Source organism: Urocitellus parryii, chromosome 5, assembly GCF_045843805.1.
Source record: "Urocitellus parryii isolate mUroPar1 chromosome 5, mUroPar1.hap1, whole genome shotgun sequence".
Lineage (NCBI taxonomy): Eukaryota > Metazoa > Chordata > Mammalia > Rodentia > Sciuridae > Urocitellus > Urocitellus parryii.
The window spans coordinates 23,796,535-23,814,311 of record NC_135535.1 but is presented as its reverse complement, the minus strand read 5'-3'; the positions used below and the strand labels follow the sequence as shown (position 1 = coordinate 23,814,311).

Sequence of the window (17,777 nt, the reverse complement as noted above, 5' to 3'; positions counted from 1 at the left end):
TGCGTGTTGATCTTATATCCTGCCACTTTGCTGAATTCATTTATTAGCTCTAATAGCTTCTCTGTAGACCCTTTTGGGTCTGCTAGGTATAGAATCATATCATCTGCAAATAGTGATAATTTAAGTTCTTCTTTTCCAATTTTTATCCCTTTAATTTCTTTCGTCTGTCTAATTGCTCTTGCCAGTGTTTCGAGGACTATGTTGAACAGAAGTGGTGAGAGAGGGCATCCCTGTCTTGTACCAGATCTTAGAGGGAATGCCTTCAATTTTTCTCCATTCAGAATGATGCTGGCCTGTGGCTTATCATATATTGCTTTTACAATGTTGAGGTATGATCCTGTTATCCCTAATTTTTCTAGAGTTTTGAACATAAAGGGATGCTGTACTTTGTCGAATGCTTTTTCTGCGTCTATCGAGACTATCATATGGTTCTTATTTTTTAGTCTATTGATGTGGTGGATAACATTTATTGATTTCCGTATATTGAACCAGCCTTGCATCCCATGGATGAATCCTACTTGATCATGGTGTATAATTTTTTTGATATGTATTTGAATCCGGTTCGCCAGAATTTTATTGAGAATTTTTGCGTCAAGGTTCATTAGAGATATTGGTCTGTAGTTTTCTTTCTTTGAAGTGTCTTTGTCTGGTTTCGGAATCAGGGTGATGTTGGCCTCGTAGAATGAATTTGGAAGTTCTCCCTCTTTTTCTATTTCCTGAAATAGCTTGAAAAGTATTGGTGTTAGTTCCTCTTTAAAGGTTTTGTAAAACTCTGCTGTATACTCATCCGGTCCTGGGCTTTTCTTAGTTGGTAGTCTTTTGATGGTTTCTTCTATTTCTTCTATTGTTATTGGTCTGTTTAGGTTGTCTATATCCTCCTGGTTCAATCTGGGCAGATCGTAAGACTTAAGGAATTTATCTATGCCTTCACTATCTTCTATTTTATTGGAGTATAAGGCTTCAAAATAGTCTCTGATTATCTTCTGTATTTCTGAAGTGTCTGTTGTGATATTGCCTTTTTCATCCCGTATGCTAGTAATCTGGGTTCTCTCTCTTCTTCTCTTCGTTAGCATGGCTAAGGGTCTGTCAGTTTTATTTATTTTTTCAAAGAACCAGCTTTTAGTTTTGTCAATTTTTTCAATTGTTTCTTTTGTTTCAATTTCATTAATTTCAGCTCTGATTTTGATTATTTCTTGCCTTCTACTTCTTTTGCTGTTGTTTTGCTCCTCTTTTTCTAGGATTTTGAGATGAAGTATGAGATCATTTATTTGTTGGTTTTTTCTTTTTTTGAGGAATGAACTCCAAGCAATGAATTTTCCTCTTAGGACTGCTTTCAATGTGTCCCATAGATTCCGATATGTTGTGTCCGTGTTTTCATTTAACTCTAGGAATTTTTTAATTTCCTCCTTGATGTCTTCAATAACCCATATGTCACTCAGCAACCTGTTGTTCATTCTCCAAGTGATGCTTGATTTTTCCTTTCTTCTTTTATCATTGATTTTCAGTTTCATTCCATTATGATCAGATAAGATGCATGGTATTATCTCTACCCCTTTATATTGTCTAAGAGTTGCCCTGTGACATAATATATGGTCTATTTTTGAGAAGGTTCCATGTGCTGCTGAAAAAAAAGTGTAACTACTTGATGTTGGGTGGTAAAGTCTATATATGTCAATTAAGTCTAGGTTATTAATTGTGTTGTTGAGTTCTATAGTTTCCTTGTTTAACTTTTGTTTGGAAGATCTGTCCAGTGGTGAGAGAGGTGTGTTGAAGTCTCCCATGATGATTGTATGGTGGTCTATCAGACTCTTGAACTTGAGAAGAGTTTGCTTGATGAACACCGCTGCACCATTATTTGGGGCATATATATTTATGATTGTTATGTCTTGTTGGTTTATGGTTCCCTTGAGCAGTATGAAGTGTCCTTCTTTATCCCTTTTGATTAGCTTTGGCTTGAAATCTATTTTATTAGATATGAGTATGGACACGCCTGCTTGTTTCCGCTGTCCATATGAGTGGTATGATTTTTCCCAACCTTTCACCTTCAGTCTATGGATATCTTTTTCTATCAGATGCGTCTCCTGTAGACAGCATATTGTTGGGTCTTGTTTTGTGATCCATTCTACTAGCCTGTGTCTCTTAATTGGTGAGTTTAAGCCATTGACATTTAGGGTTATTATTGAGATATGGTTTGTACTTCTATCCATATTTGTTTGTTGATGTTACTAAACCTGATTTGTTATCCTCTTTGACTACTTTCCCCCCTTTACTGTCCTACCTCCCATTGTTGGTTTTCAATGTTATTTTCCATTTCCTCTTCCTGCAATGTTTTGCCAAGGATTTTTTGAAGAGATGGTTTTCTAGCTGCGAATTCTTTTAACTTTTGTTTATCATGGAAGGTTTTAATTTCATCTTCTAACCTGAAGCTTAATTTTGCCGGATACACGATTCTTGGTTGGAACCCATTTTCTTTCAGTGTTTGAAATATGTTATTCCAGGATCTTCTAGCTTTCAGAGTCTGTGTTGAGAGATCAGCTGTTATCCTGATTGGTTTACCCCTAAATGTAATCTGCTTCCTTTCCCTTGTAGCTTTTAAAATTCTTTCCTTATTCTGTATGTTGGACATCTTCACTATAATGTGTCTAGGTGTGGATCTCTTATGGTTTTGTACATTCGGCGTCCTGTAGGCTTCTAGGATTTGGGATTCTGTCTCATTCTTCAAGTCTGGGAAGTTTTCTCGTATTATTTCATTGAATAGGCTGTGTATTCCTCTGGTTTGGAGCTCTGTGCCTTCCTGTATCCCAATGACTCTTAAATTTGGTCTTTTGATATTGTCCCATATTTCTTGGATGTTCTGTTCATGGTTTCTTAGCAGACTTGCTGAGCTGTCTATGTTCTTTTCCAGTTGAAATACTTTGTCTTCATTGTCTGATGTTCTCTCTTCTAAGTGATCTACTCTGCTGGTAGTATTCTCAATTGAGTTTTTAAGTTGGTTTATTTTTTCCTGCATTTCTAGTATTTCTATTTGTTTTTTATTTCCTCTATCTCCCTGTGAAATTGATCTTTTACTTCCTGGATTTGTTTGTCAATGTGATCTTTCATTATCTGATTTTGCTGTCTCATGTCTTCCTTGAGACTCCAGATCATCTGAAGCATGTATATCCTGATCTCTCTATCTGACATTCCATCTGTTGCACCTATTACCTCTTCTAAAGTTGAGTTGACCTGCATTGCCTGTGGTCCTTTCTTTCCTTGTCTTTTCATACTGCTGGCGTTTCTTTCTGCTTGGTGAAACTGTTGTGTTTTGAAATTTTCCCTCTATTTATTTATATTGCTCTTGTATAGTTGAATAATCACCCTTGCAGGGCATGTAGTGGCTGTGATCCTCCTCCAATTGGTGTGATCCGTCTACCACGCTGGCAGGCCCTAGGTCTGCTCTGCTGGTCGGTCAAAGGTCCGCCTACCCAGCAGGCACGAGGGGCACCTCTATCACTCCGCAGGTTGCTGGGCCTAACCTCCCGATGGGTCGAAGGTTCGCCTAGCTTGCAGGGGGCTGCTCCCGGAGCGAGAGCTAGGCCTCCCGGGGGAGCCCGGATGGTGGAGGCCGACTGCCGGTTCAGGCGGGGCGGGCCAAGCCGCACTGGGTGCCGGCGGCTTGCAAACGCGGCTGGTATCAGCAGGACTTAACTCCTGCACCCGCTGCGGGGGCACCTTTATCGCCGAGTAGCTGCGGTCGCGTGGTTGGGACCCGGGCGGGTGGGGCCGCTTCTCCCAGGGCGAGAGCTGGGCCTCCCGGGGGAGCCCGGATGGCGGAGGACTGCCGGTTCAGGCGGGGCGGGCCAAGCCGCTCAGGGATCCCGCTGGTTGCAAAGGCGGTTGGCGTCTGCAGGACTTAACTTCTGCACCCGCCGCCGGTTCGGGCAGGGCGGGCCAAGCCGCTCAGGGATCCCGCTGGTTGCAAAGGCGGTTGGCGTCTGCAGGACTTAACTTCTGCACCCGCCGCCGGTTCAGGCGGGGCGGGCCAAGCCGCTCAGGGTTCCCGCGGGTTGCAAAGGCGGCTGGCGTCTGCAGGACTTAACTTCTGCACCCGCCACGTGGGCACCTTTATTGCCGAGTAGCTGTGGCTGCCTGGTTAGGAACCGGGCGGGTGGGGCCGCTTTTCCCAGGGCGAGAGCTAGGCCTCCCGGGGGAGCCCGTATGGCGGAGGACTGCCGGTTCGGGCGGGGCGGGCCAAGCCGCTCAGGGATCCCGCGGGTTGCAAAGGTGGCTGGCGTCTGCAGGACTTAACTTCTGCACCCGCCACGGGGGCACCTTTATCTCCAGGTAGCTGAGGCCACCTGGTTAGAAACCGGGCGGGTGGGGCCGCTTCTCCCAGGGCGAGAGCTAGGCCTCCCGGGGGAGCCCGTATGGCGGATGACTGCCGGTTCGGGCGGGGCGGGCCAAGCCACTCAGGGTTCCCGGGGGTTGCAAAGGTGGCTGGCGTCTGCAGGACTTAACTTCTGCACCCGCCATGTGGGCACCTTTATCGCTGAGTAGCTGTGGCCGCCTGGTTAGGAAGCGGGCGGGTGGGGCCGCATCTCCCAGGGCGAGAGCTAGGCCTCCAGGGGGAGCCGCCTGCCGGAGCGGCTGATGGTTGGGGGACTAGACCTCTGTGCCCGCGTGGCCTTCCAAGATCCACTTCTCTGGGGCAACCTGTCACTTCGAGTAAACCTACCAGTTCACGGCAGCTCTCCTCTTAAGGAAGTTATGCTAGAAGTTCCTCCGTAGCTAGGCTGCAGCTGTTTCGATGAGTCTTTCATATCCCGTTAAAGTGGAGACGTTGGAGTCGCTGCTTCCTCGCCGGCCGCCATGTTGGATCCCCCTCTTCCTCCTATCTTAATCTTTATTTTCTTTCTCTCTTCCCTTTCATCCCCTTTCCTGTGTTCTCCTCTCCCACTTCTCCAGGGAGCAAATGCTTCTTGAAGGGGGAGCATCGTTGGGTTGTGGTTATGTTCTTGGCCCCCACCACCTTCCCTGAAGCGGGGAGTTCATGAGATCAGTGCAATGAATCATGTCCTTCTCTATTTTGTCTCCTTTTCTGTTCTCTCCTGTCCTAATTCCCTGTTGCCTCAGCCTCTGAAGGCTGACAAATCACCCCTCAGCTTCGCACCTTCCTTCTTCAGAAGGGCCAGAAGCCTCAGCGGGAAAGGCCGCTCTCCTGCCATTCTACCCTGGCTCCCTGCGAGGATCTGGGTCCTCATCCCTTTCCAGGATCCTTGCCTGAGTTTGTCTTCTTAGTTTTCAGATAAAAAAATATTGTCTAGTTTTTATTTCCAGCAAGGAGACGTTTTCTAGATTCTCTATTATTAGAAGTAAACAAAACAATACAATTAAGTAAGAAATGGGTTTTTTAAAATGAATGAATGAATGAATGAAAGATGAGATTATTAACTGATACACATTTAAATATAAATAGACAAGCATAAATCAGAGCACAGGATAACTTGTGTTAGGGGAAACTAGGCATGTCAGCCTTGTGCTTCATTGATGTTTATCATCTGAGATAAAACTGAAATACTAAAAAATACTTAAAAAACCCATTTCTTACTTAATTGTTTTGTTTACTAGTTACTTTTAGAAGACTATTATCTTATTCTGTTAATTTTAAATGGGCAAAATATAATCTCAGGTATTAATTCTTTGTTACAATGTTTCACCTCTAAAGAACTAGTAGATTTTGGAGCATGAAATCCTTTTTATAAATTTGGGAACTAATATGTTGATGTAATGTGGGCTAGATATATAAATTCTTATAATTTTTCTAAGAATGTTATTCTCATCATCTTATTGGCACATTGAACTTAAAGTACAAGCCATTCTTCTATATTACTTACGATAGTCTGCTTTAAGACATCTATTAGATTTTTAAGTAATACATTGTTTAGTTTGAATTATTAAATACATTTTAAAATTATAAAATCAACATTGTCATATAAATATTTATGATTCATATCCCTCTAATTCAAACTAGTCTTCTCTGATATTTGTCTAAATTTATATGGCTTCTATACTATTCTGTTCTGAGTATTTTAAACTAGACTTTATAGTAGGTTTAAGAAGACCAATGTCTACCATGATATTGTTTTCTTGATAAACAAGATTCTTATTTAGTTTATTGTATTACAATGAGACTTTTTTTTTCTTTTTGAGATGAGAACTCACTGGGTTGCCCAGGCTGGCCTCGAATTCATGGATTTAAGTCATCCCTGCCTTAAACGTCCCCACCGCCCCAAGTGCTGGGATTACAGGGGCACCATTGCACCTGGCTCTGCCAGACACTTTTAGCTGGCTTCATATACAGAAAAAAATGTAATCACACAAGAGGAGCAAATTAGTATTCTGTCATATTCTAAAGTATTGAATCATTTCTAAGATCATTATAATTAAAAAGATAAGCAATTAATAGAATTTATTATGATTACGATTTCTTGCTATATGTCCCCTTTTCTCTGATCCTTCCTTCTTCCCCTTTGTTTCTTCTTCTCCTCTCTTACTCTCTCCTCTCTCTTTTCCTTGTTTTATTCTTTCTTTTCTTTTTTTCCCAGATGTACCTTTAAAAACAGAGATTAAGATATTCCCTGGGACTCCAAAAAGAATCAAGGAAGTTCTTCCAATATTAAAGGTATTACAACACATTGTAGAGAATATAGTTAAATAGAACTAAATCACAGTAGTTTGTTGTAGAAGTAATTTTAAATGTTTAAAACTTGAGAATTTATGGTTTCTGTATGCATTACAGGATCATTTTTCTACCTTTTGTTTTTACTCTAGAAAAAATCCAATCATTTAAAAACATAAGCTAGTTAAACATCTTAAAAAGATTTATAGTTGAATGTGTTATGATTCATAGATTTATAGAGAGGGGATGGCCTACTCAGCAAATGCCTTTGACAGGTAGAATGAGTTATTACCTGATCACAGTGCACTTAGAATAGCTGTGGCCCTTGGGAAGTTCTCAGTGAGCAATTACTTAAGAGGAGAAAGGAGTGGGGGATGAGTAGCTATTCCTCTTCTTTATTATTCTTTTTCTTACAGTATTTGAATTACTTCTGTACATCATGCATTGTGTTGTCCTATAGATCTGAATGGGGTTCTGGGGACTGATATATATCTACATCTATATTCACTTATTTTTTACTTGTTCTAATTATTTATACATGACAGTAAGTGCATTTGGACACAACATACATAAATGGAGTATAACTTCTCATTCTTCAGGTTGTAGACGATGTAGGATTACAGAGGTCATGTGATCATATATGCACATAGGGTAATAATATCTGATTCATTCTTCTATCATTCTTATTCCCATACCCACTACCTACATTCATTATATTCCCTTATTTATTGGCAAAATCTGGAACATTAGCAAACTCTGTCCTGTGTGATGCTGGTGTTGTGTATCAGAAAATGATACCATGATCATGGACCTTGAGTGGCTTTGGATTGAACACAGTAGAATTCTTTGCTGGGAAATTTCTCAGAGGAATTGATTTGTTTATGAGCAATGTGTTTTTCCAAAGAAATATAAAGTACCATGTATTCCATTATTTGAGCATAAAACCCCTTTTCTCATTGTGGAATATCTACTTATATCTGGTTATAAATTTCAGGCATTTTACCACTTTTATTACCTATGTGTGTGTTCTGAGTCAGTATGGAGTATTGTTTGCTTGTTTTAAAATTTGTGTAATTAATGTCATACCGTGTGTATTCCTGTTCAGCTTGCTTTTTACTCAGCATTGTATTTTTTGAGATCCACCCAAGTAGATTCATGTGCTAGTGGTGTTCATTTTCACCACATCCAACTTGTTCAGTCACATGGTAAGGGTTGGAGATTTGACTTAGATGTTTTGCCCTCATAGTCCCGGCATTTAGCCCCTGTGCTGCATTGCCTCTTGATTAAAAAGAAGTCTTCAGGATAATTTATTTTTCTAATGCATAGAAATACATAACTTTAAGTGTCTTTAATAATATACTACCTGCTCCTGTCACCTTTATTTGTAGCAGCCCTTTGAAATATAAGAACAAGTGATCATTTAAAAAGTGTTGTTTCAGCTACATTTCTGCCATACTTGTTACAGTACATAAAGTCCTAAGGGATTAGGTGCTAATCCAGTTATCATTATGAACATATAGGAAGAAAAGGGGAGGGGTTCATTCTGAATTTACTTTTTCAAATGAATGTGCATCTTCTAAGTTTCAGTTCTTTATTCTATATTGCTCTTGGATTTGAGAAATCTCAAATTGGAAAGAGACTGTCCTGCATAGCAGGTGGAGGAGACCTCATAGCTGTTTGACAGGGTTTTTTAGGGATCACTTCTTGTGCTCGCCAAGCATACAGCTTCCTGCTTCTCACTCCAGACACATTCCACCAGAATTATGGATGTGGAGTTCTTAAAGTTCCTTATGTAGATTCTTAAGGACGCTAGAGTTTGAGAATCAGTGACTTTGTGGAATGGCCCTTATTCTCTGAGGCTGACTCTCATTCTCTCTATTTATTCCTTGGGGCAGGAATAGGAATCCTAGTGGAAGTCATAAGTGCTAGATTTTGGCTTGAGATAGAAATGTTCTGGCAGTTAAAGCCTCTAAATGAAGTGGGTTTCTTAGAACAAAGAAACAGACCATTAATGAACTATTGCTATTATTATTTAAATTAGAAACACGTATCCTCTTCTCAAGATTATTCCTTGCCATCTGCTAAGAAATTGTCTAAATAAAAGTATAAGTCTGTGATGACAGCAGTTTGAATGGTAGGTCCTAAAGTTGTGCAGTGCACAGCCTGCTTAGCTCTACTGGAGTATGGTAGATGTGGTAGAAGTGATTCATTGGTGTGACCTAAGAGTGTTAGACCTGGAGTTGAATCTTGACTGATATTGACTACATGACCTTGTATAAATGATTTAATCTGTTAATATGTCCTCATTTGTAAAATTATTAATAGTCCCTATTACTATTGGGTTGTTATCTTGTTTAAAGGAGATATTGGTAACATTGTGGAAACCAGTATCTGGTATATGGTAGCTGATCATGGTTTCTTTTATGTCTCATGTGGTACACTAAATCTCAATGTGGGATTCTCAGACCCACCTTGGGGAACCAAGTGGGGAAACAAGACTAAGTATTTATCATAAGGAGAATCCAAAATCCATATGCTTACCTAGCAGAGTCTGTAGGGTAATAAGTTCTATATCTTGCATAAGTATAAGTTACAGTGTGAAAAAATAGATTGGGTACTGTCCCAACAGTACCCAATTATATAACATGAAACTATTTTATAGTTTTATTGAATGCACAGCATCTGTTTCTTCAACAAATGGATTTTAAGATTATGATAACTAGAGTGTATATTTTATAGGGCTATGGCAATTAAAGGATTAGTCTGTGTAAAGCACATTTTAATTAAATTTTAGCTGTGTTGATAATGAAGTAGTCGTGATAATGATGATATGTGGGTGTGTGTGGTCTTTGAAATTTTTCAGTTTTAAAAAGGAATCCTTAGAGATGTCTGTTTCTGGTCAAATATCAACCTAGATGACTTAAAAGTCCTTCTGCTAGAAAACACCTAGAATTTTGGACAACATTGGACGAATATCTCTTAGGCACATTTCAGAGCTCACAAGAAAGTAAGGTAAATGCTAGGGGCCAAAATTGAAAGCTGAAATAGTGAGCTGAAAACCAGAACGGTAAGCTCAGAAGTGGGAGCTGCAGTGGGTTGCTGGGCATACTGCTAAGGAAGCCGAGATGTTTACTGGCCGTCCAGGGGTAGGAGATGAGGCTTGGGCACCTGACTGATGGGCTTGGCACTGAGACCCTCACATAAAGCTAGAACCTATAAGACTGCATTCTAGGAAAGGGTCTGTTAGAAAAAAAAAAAAAAAGAAAAAACTGTCTGTTTATACAGAGAGTTTACTTAATTTGGGTCCTGAGAAGTGCATGGGAGAAAATCTCTCTCCTTAATTGATTTATAATCTTGGGTCTGTCCTCCAGGAGGTTTGCTGTTTGAATTTATACTACTTGGATTACTCCGGAACCTCCCTAAGCTTGTGATTCTTTAGTGGAGATATATATTGTGAATGGTTAAATACAGTCAAATTGTGTTTATTCCAGGAAATGCAAGGATGACTTGACACAGGAGGATCTATAATGCAATATTAACATTAACAGATTAAAGGAGAGAAATATGACCACATCACTAGGTGAAGAGGTGCAGCTTCATTTGACAAAATTCCACAGCCATCCTTTTGAAAAAGGACTCTTTTTGGCAGTTAGGAATAGAAGAAGGCTTCCCTATCCTATACAAAGTGTCATCCACAGACCTCAGTGAATGTCATGCCTAGAGTAAAACATTAAAGGCAGTCCCTTTAATTTAACAATAATTAAAACCGATGTAACCACATTAGGATATCTGTCATTCTTCTGTTCAACATGTCCTGGAAATTTTAGATGAATAAAAGAGAAAACAGAAAAAAAGATATAAAGACTATAAGGGAAGTATTAATTTTGTCTTTATGCACAGCTACATGCAAGACATTGCAGTATATTTAGTAGTAGCAATCTAAATGTCCTTCATCAGATGAGGGAATAAATTGTGGCATACTCTTCACGGTAACACCAGTTCATTGTAGCTATAGGAATGAATGGCTAGAGTGGCCTTGAATTAGAGTCAGCTTGGTATCATTGTGGACCCCTCTATAGTAACCTTTGAATTATAGCGGGGAAGCCTGGAACTATATTCCCAGCATCTCATTTCCATGTGTTTTAGGTTATTGGTCTTTCAATGAATTTGTAAGCAAAAGAGGAGAGAGAGAGAGAGAGAGAGAGAGAGAGAGAGAGAGAGAGAGATAGAGATAGATAGATATTGTTCTCATTGTGCATTGGCAGATGGGAGGTGTGAATTTACCAGCAATACCCAGCAAGTCCTTGGAATTCACCTGCTTTCAGTGCAGTAGAAGCTTGAGGTTGTTGTCAGCTATCTCCCAGAGTCTTAAATTCACAGAGGCTTCTGAGGAACCCTTGAGAATTGCATGAAGTCAGATTGTCACTGGCAGCTTTCTTGATCCTTCCTCTCCCATGCCTTCCAGTGGTGATGGATAGCTCTAATTCTGCACATTAAATATCCTTCTGCTTAAAATACCTGGAGTGCTTCTGTGTTCACAACCAAACTCTACCTGACCCTCTGAATTACATACACCGACCTGAGTAACTTTCAACAACATATGGTTGAGAGAAAAAAGCAGTCTACAGAATTTTATAAGAGAGAATTAAAAATTATGCACAGTAGTTTTGCATATTGTTAAGAACACATTCATGGAGAAAGTTTAAAAGCATGCGAAAAAGGATGGTAAAACCAATTCATGGTCAATGGCTACCTCTAGAGGCAGAAAAGAGAAATAGCTTTGTGGACAGTTATATAGGGCATTTCTATTTTATGCATATATGTTTATGCTTTGTTTTCTAAAAAAAATTTTGGAAAAATGTGGAGAATTTGAAAACTCAGATAAGGCTGCCTGTTCTTTATATTATTCTCTATATTTGTTTCTCTGTGAGAATAGTTACATTTAAAGGATATTTACTTTTTGAAAATCATGGCTTAGATGCTGGATTTGAGGGACTCTTATATGTCTAAACGTTTAGTTCTGGGATTCTGAGATTTCAAAAATAATATATATATTTTTTCAAATTAAGTATGTGAAAACAACTATGTGAGTTTTCAAATTAAGTATGTGAAAACAACTAAGTATGTGAGTCCTATTTTAAAATTTACCTGTGCATTTTTGTACAGGTTTCAAAATCAACAAATCAGATTGAAAACAACAAATAGAAGTTATACATATTTGTGAAAAGTTTAACTTATGCTTGGAAAAATGATGAAAATATCTTTTTTATTTTCATGTTCATTGCTACTACTTGACATTCAGTCTAAGATAAAGACATTCAGTAAAGGGACATGGCATTGCTGATGTTAGACTATTTAAATTCTGTTAAATAATTTTCTATTGTTTGGTTTTGATTATTGTTAGAGAGTTTAGAAATTTTACATGACTTTTGCTGAAGTTTTCTCTCTTTTTTGTTTGTAAAATTATTTTAGAAAAGTCCTGTGGAACAATTGTTTTTTGCTTATGAACTTCTTGACAAAGTAATTGGTGTGATGAATTTTAATTGTGTTTTAACTACTTTGCCAAGCGGATCACCAGTAATTGACCACTGCTATGTCAAGGTAGGAATGGAAAAATCTTATATTGGGTTGAAGTTTTACTTAAGGTGGAAGAGGACTGACCTTCCTTACAAGTAGGTTTTAATAAGCATGTGGTAGTTTTCCTTTCATGGGACAGAAATATATTCCTCGGTTCCCAGAAGAAATTAAGAAGAGCAAGTAGTCTTTGGATATGTCGATGAAGATCACTCTGATGAATTCTAGGAGCGTATTTATTGGCATGTGAGCCACGTGCTTGGGGTTAAGAAGTGAGCAGAATTTGATGGCTATGAGTAAGATGATAACTTGAGTGATAATAGGACATGGCTATTGTTTGGATGTTTTGATAACTGTATTTATTTTTATTTCTACTTCAACTTTGCTGGACCAAAGTATGCCCCAGAGGTAGATGGAAATTCTTACAAACCAATCACAGCAAATACTTTCATAATGGATTTGCATCTTGAACTAATTCAAGCTCAGCACCGGATAGCTGTTGTACTTCTCGACCAATTGCAAGGTAGTAGTCATCAAAGCAAAGAACTTAAACTAAATCAGTTTTTCAGCCAAGTTCAATTATAGAATCAGTTAAATGTGTAACTGAGTTCTTGTTTTCTAGATAAATTTGATTATATTTTCTCATTTCTCAGATTAATATCTGTATTTTCCATTGCTTTGCACTTTGTACATCAAATCAGTTAACTTCTTTAAAAAGTATACTTATACTTCCTAGAGTTATAGGAAATTATTAGCATTTTTAAAAATTCAGTCAAGAAAACAATTATTTTGTGCCTACCAAAATCCTTGTTTTCATCCTTTTATTTTTTTCTTCCTTTCACATCTTATTTTAAACATTTATGTGATTTTAAAAACTGTTTCCCATATGACCTACTGGGTATTAAGAGAAACAAATAATAGTTAAATATCTCTGTGTCATCATAAAATTGAAAACTTGATTATGTTTGCCTAATACATAATTGAGGTTACTTAAAATAATAATCTTGAACATTCTTTGGGCTGAAAAAATTTAGTTAGGAAATATATTTCAAAATATGTCTAAAATCATTGTGTCAGGTTTCCTTTAAGAAACAAGCCCAGGCTGGAGATATAGCTTAGGACTGGAGGTATAGCTCAGAGTGCTTGCTTTGCATGCACAAGGTCTTGGGTTCAATCCCTAGCAGCAGCAACAACAACAACAACAAAAGCCCCCATTCTCATTTAGTATTATCTTCATTTGTGCAGAAATTGGGTCTTATTACTCATGGAGTTATGGCTAAATAGTATATTCTCTGTCGTCCATAAGTCTTTGAAAGCCATTTTTTTAAGAAAAAAATCAGAAACCATTTAAAAATATTGATGGTAGAACTGAGTTAAATTTTAAATGGAATTACTCGTTAATTTTTGCAATGTCTCTGGGCTTCTTGAATTTTCCTCTGCTTTATTGAACTACCACCTTAGCACAGATTAGCACTTTGTTTCTCTTGTCTTTCTTCACTTAAGTATGCTACTGCCAGATTGATGTTCCCTAAGTACTGTTTATATCATTCTGATTCAAGAACTTCACAGTGGTTGCCGATATATGACCATGTTATTAAATATGACATCTGAGTCTGGCATTCAGTTTTCTTAAAATCCTGTTCTCCTTATCACCAAAGATTATAATCAGGAGAGCTTAATTAGCACTTATAAAACCCGAGGTACTGAGAGAATGGTGCATTACTTTCTGTTTTGCATTGCTATCCCCATGCAAGTAAGTTTCCTTATTCTTTGCCATTAAAGAAACCTTATATTCTTTAATGCTGTCTTTTGCCATCTTTTCATCAGTCACCACCCCAGGGTGATGCATATGAATTAGCACAAATAATTAAAACTCTATGAAAGGGAGTTATTGTAAGGTCATTATAGGCACCCAGAAATACCTTCCAAGGACAGAAAGACAGAAAGAAGATATTACCAGGTCTCTTGAGGATTGGATATGAAAATCAAGAATCAAGCCAATGGTTTCTATCTCCTTGGGATAGCATAGCTTCATCCTTTTCTCCCTCATCTGGGTTCCTTTCTTTTCTGGACCACCATGATGGTCAGTCCCAGTTATACACCAAGATTAACAAACTGGCAACCAATTGTGTTTCAGTTGAGCAGCATTTGGTCTTCCTGGGTACTCGGAGCTCTTGCAGGGACCAAGATAAAACAGTTTCTCTAGAAAGGCTGATTCGTATCAGGACTTGCTATCTATATTTTATGCAAAAGATAAAGTGAATAAAAGTTCACCTTCTCAATGATTTATTTAAGGTGAAGTTAAAGAAATGAAATCCTTTTACAATTTGGAAATTCTATGTCCTGAGGTATACCGTGGCAAATAAAAGATGATCTGACAAAAAACTGTATCATAGTAAATATATTTAATTTTTTTATCTATTGATTAAAAAAGATATAATAGAGGAAGCAATAATTTTACGAAGAGATACTTACTCTTTAATGTTTTAAAACTATTTCCTGTCTTGGACACAAATCTGGTTGTAATGAAGGTCTTCTTCAGTTTTGCAGATTCCAACTGCGAGCAAAAACATTTCTGCCAAAGGTTCAGAAAAGCAAAAACAATCCAGAAGTGATGATTGTTTTACAGGTAATTAAGATGGGGATAACCTGTATTTCCAGAAGAATTTGAATAATAATTTTCATCTTTCCCTTTGGTAAAATGTTTGCTTTTGCAGAATTAAGTGTAATGAATAAAATAAAGAAGAACAAACTATCCAAAGCAATTTACTTAATGCAGAAAGCTCTTGTATTATATGAGAAAGATGAAACCTGTACAACTTCACAGAAATTTTTGATGGTAATAATATTTCATTTCTTTATTACTGATGTACAATTTATGTTACATTTATTTCTCTTTCTTAAAAATAATTTGTGACAGCCAGGCGTGGTGGTACACACCTGTAATCCCAGCAGCTTGGGAGACCGAGGCAGGAAAATCATGAGTTCAAAGCTAACCTCAGCAACAGTGAGGCACCAAGCAACTCAGTGAGACCCTGTCTCTAAATAAAATACAAAACAGGGCTAGGGATGTGGCTCAGTGGTTGCATGCCCCTGAGTTCAATCCCTGGTACCCCCCTGCCAAAAAAATTTGTTGCTCTTATATTCCATTATTAACTATATGTAGTCTGTTCTAAGCAGGGGTACTGTTCTATTCCTCTTGTCTTGAACTTTCTTAAAATACGAGATTCTCTTTCTATAGGAACAAGCTGTATGGGAAGCCAAATAAAATCAGGAGTCACAGTGAGGGAAATTACAATGTTGACACAACACTGTGCCAGCCTAGTGCATTTCTTACCATGGAATTAAAATGCGAAAAGTCCTTTGGCTAAAGTACCTTCTCTCTCAGATGGATACTGAAAATTTACATTCCAGTCTTTTAATTTTTAAAAGTTTGTTCTTTTTAGATATACATAACAATAGATCCTCTCATTTCTTATTGATACTGTTTGTTGTTGCTGTTTATTTATTTTTTTGAGTGCTGGCAATTAAACCAGGGCCTTGTGCATACTAAAATGTGTCTGACACTTGTTGATTCCTTTAATTGTGTTTCACTCTGGCCTGGAAATTCTTCTGTCTTCTTGCAGGTTTATTAAATGTTGATATTAGTTTAATTTCCTGATGACAATCACATTTCAAGTTATTTTGCCTCTATGTATGATCTGTAAAAGTTTGCACTGGCTGTGTTACTTAGCTTTTCCATTGCTGTGACAAAGTGCCTGAGATAAACAACTTGAAAGGAGGAAAAGTTTATTTTGGTTCATGGTCATTTGGCCCAGTTGCATTTGGGCCTGTGTCGAGGCAGTACAACATGATGGTAGTGTATCGCAGAAACAACCTGTTCACTTCATGGTAGCTGGGAAGCAAGAGCAAGGAGAGGCCAGGATCCCAAAATCCCCTTTGAGGGCCACGACCTGACTTCCCGTTACTAAGCCATGTCTACTAAAGGTTCCGCTACCTCCCAGCAGCACCATGGGCTGGGGACCAAGCTTTTAACACATGGACCTTTGGATATTTAAAATCCAAATGTGAATGTCATAGGAAGAAGACAGAGAGTCATGCTACAAGTAACTTGCTGATAAGGGAAGGAAAGAAAAGCTAAAGCTAGGAGGGGGATACAGAGTTAGGAGGGGTTTAAGAGAAAAAATTAGTATATTACTATGCTAATGATGAAAAGCCAGAACAAAGAGAGAAATTGAAGATATGAAAAGTTAACATATGAAGTTAATGTATGAGGTAAAGTCCTACAGGAGAGGGAAGAGAATGAGATTGAAAGCACAGATAAAGGGGACCATCTTCAGTTGAGGGTGGGCTGCAGGGCAAACCCCTCATGCTTTGATACAGCAGGGAAGGAGCAACTGACAGATATAAAAAGTTTGTAGGCATGAAGTAGGGAGTTGGTTGATGCTTTCTTTTTTTTTAAATACTTTTAGTTGTAGATGGACACAATACCTTTATTTATTCATTTTTTATGTGGTGCTGAGGATTGAACCCAGTTCCTTGCATATGCCAGGTGAGTACTCTACACTGAGCCACAACCTCAGCCCAAGTTGATGCTTTCTTATCACATTAATTTGATAAAGTAGGAGGCGTAGGTATCTGCCAGAAATAGAGGTGGTGGGGCAGTTGGAATGGGGAGTGTGAAGATGATTGGAGAGTGGGGAAGAATAGATGAGCTCCCACCAAGAAAAAGGACTGTCCAGCATCACGAAGTTCTTGCTGAGGTTGGAGAGCAAGAGCCCCATACTCACAGAGATATGACATTATCCTGAAGTGGTGTTTTAGTAGAAGTGAATCAGAATGTTTATGACAGCGAAGACTTCTGCAGGATTTTTTTTTGAATGAAGGTAGGGATTAAATGTTCATGGTATGAAAAGAAGAAATGAGTGCAGATTGAATGGGGAACAAAGTAACACCATCAAGGTAACTGTGGAAATATCAAAAGACTCGATATCTCTATGAGAACAAATCAGGGGCTAGGAAATGAGGGTGTGAGACAGCCGGAAGGGTAAATGTTTGAGATTAACAAGTAGAATATTGGAATTTAAGATGTCTCTATGTAATACTTTCGGTCATCTGTCCATCAATTTATCCATCCAACAAATAATTCTGAGTGCCTGGGATTCATTGAGCAAATATTTATTGAAAGTTCACTATGTGTCTGGTATTTTGCTGAGTACAAGAGATAAAAACAAACAAGAAATCCTTTATTTATTCAACAAATATTGATGAATTTGCTTATTTTTTGTGGTCCCACTTTTCTGGTCCCCACCTGCTCTTTGTGGTCCCTGAAATTTATTTATAGATAAATCCAGAATGTGGAAATATAGATAAGTAAATAGATGATTGTGGGTCCGTTGTATAGGAGCTTTAATTGCAGGAGTGCTAGGAGAATTCAGGGGAGTACCTAACTCAACAGTGGGGGTGTTGAAAGAAACCTCCAGGAGAGCTCAGGTGACATTGAATCCTGAAAGACAGGTGACACAAAGGTGAATATAGAAAGACA

At 38.4% G+C, this 17,777-nt stretch overlaps 1 protein-coding gene across 1 annotated transcript in view; it reads left to right on the top strand.

The window, feature by feature from the left end:
* The window catches only part of Cfap54 (cilia and flagella associated protein 54), a 311,291-nt gene that overhangs the window by 37,719 nt on the left and 255,795 nt on the right, over window positions 1-17,777 (top strand). Inside the window, exons 15-19 of the mRNA XM_077799225.1 lie at window positions 6,585-6,661; window positions 12,131-12,259; window positions 12,629-12,755; window positions 14,775-14,861; window positions 14,950-15,071. Of these exons, the coding sequence (XP_077655351.1) occupies window positions 6,585-6,661; window positions 12,131-12,259; window positions 12,629-12,755; window positions 14,775-14,861; window positions 14,950-15,071 (542 nt within the window). The remainder of the gene's footprint in view (window positions 1-6,584; window positions 6,662-12,130; window positions 12,260-12,628; window positions 12,756-14,774; window positions 14,862-14,949; window positions 15,072-17,777) is intronic.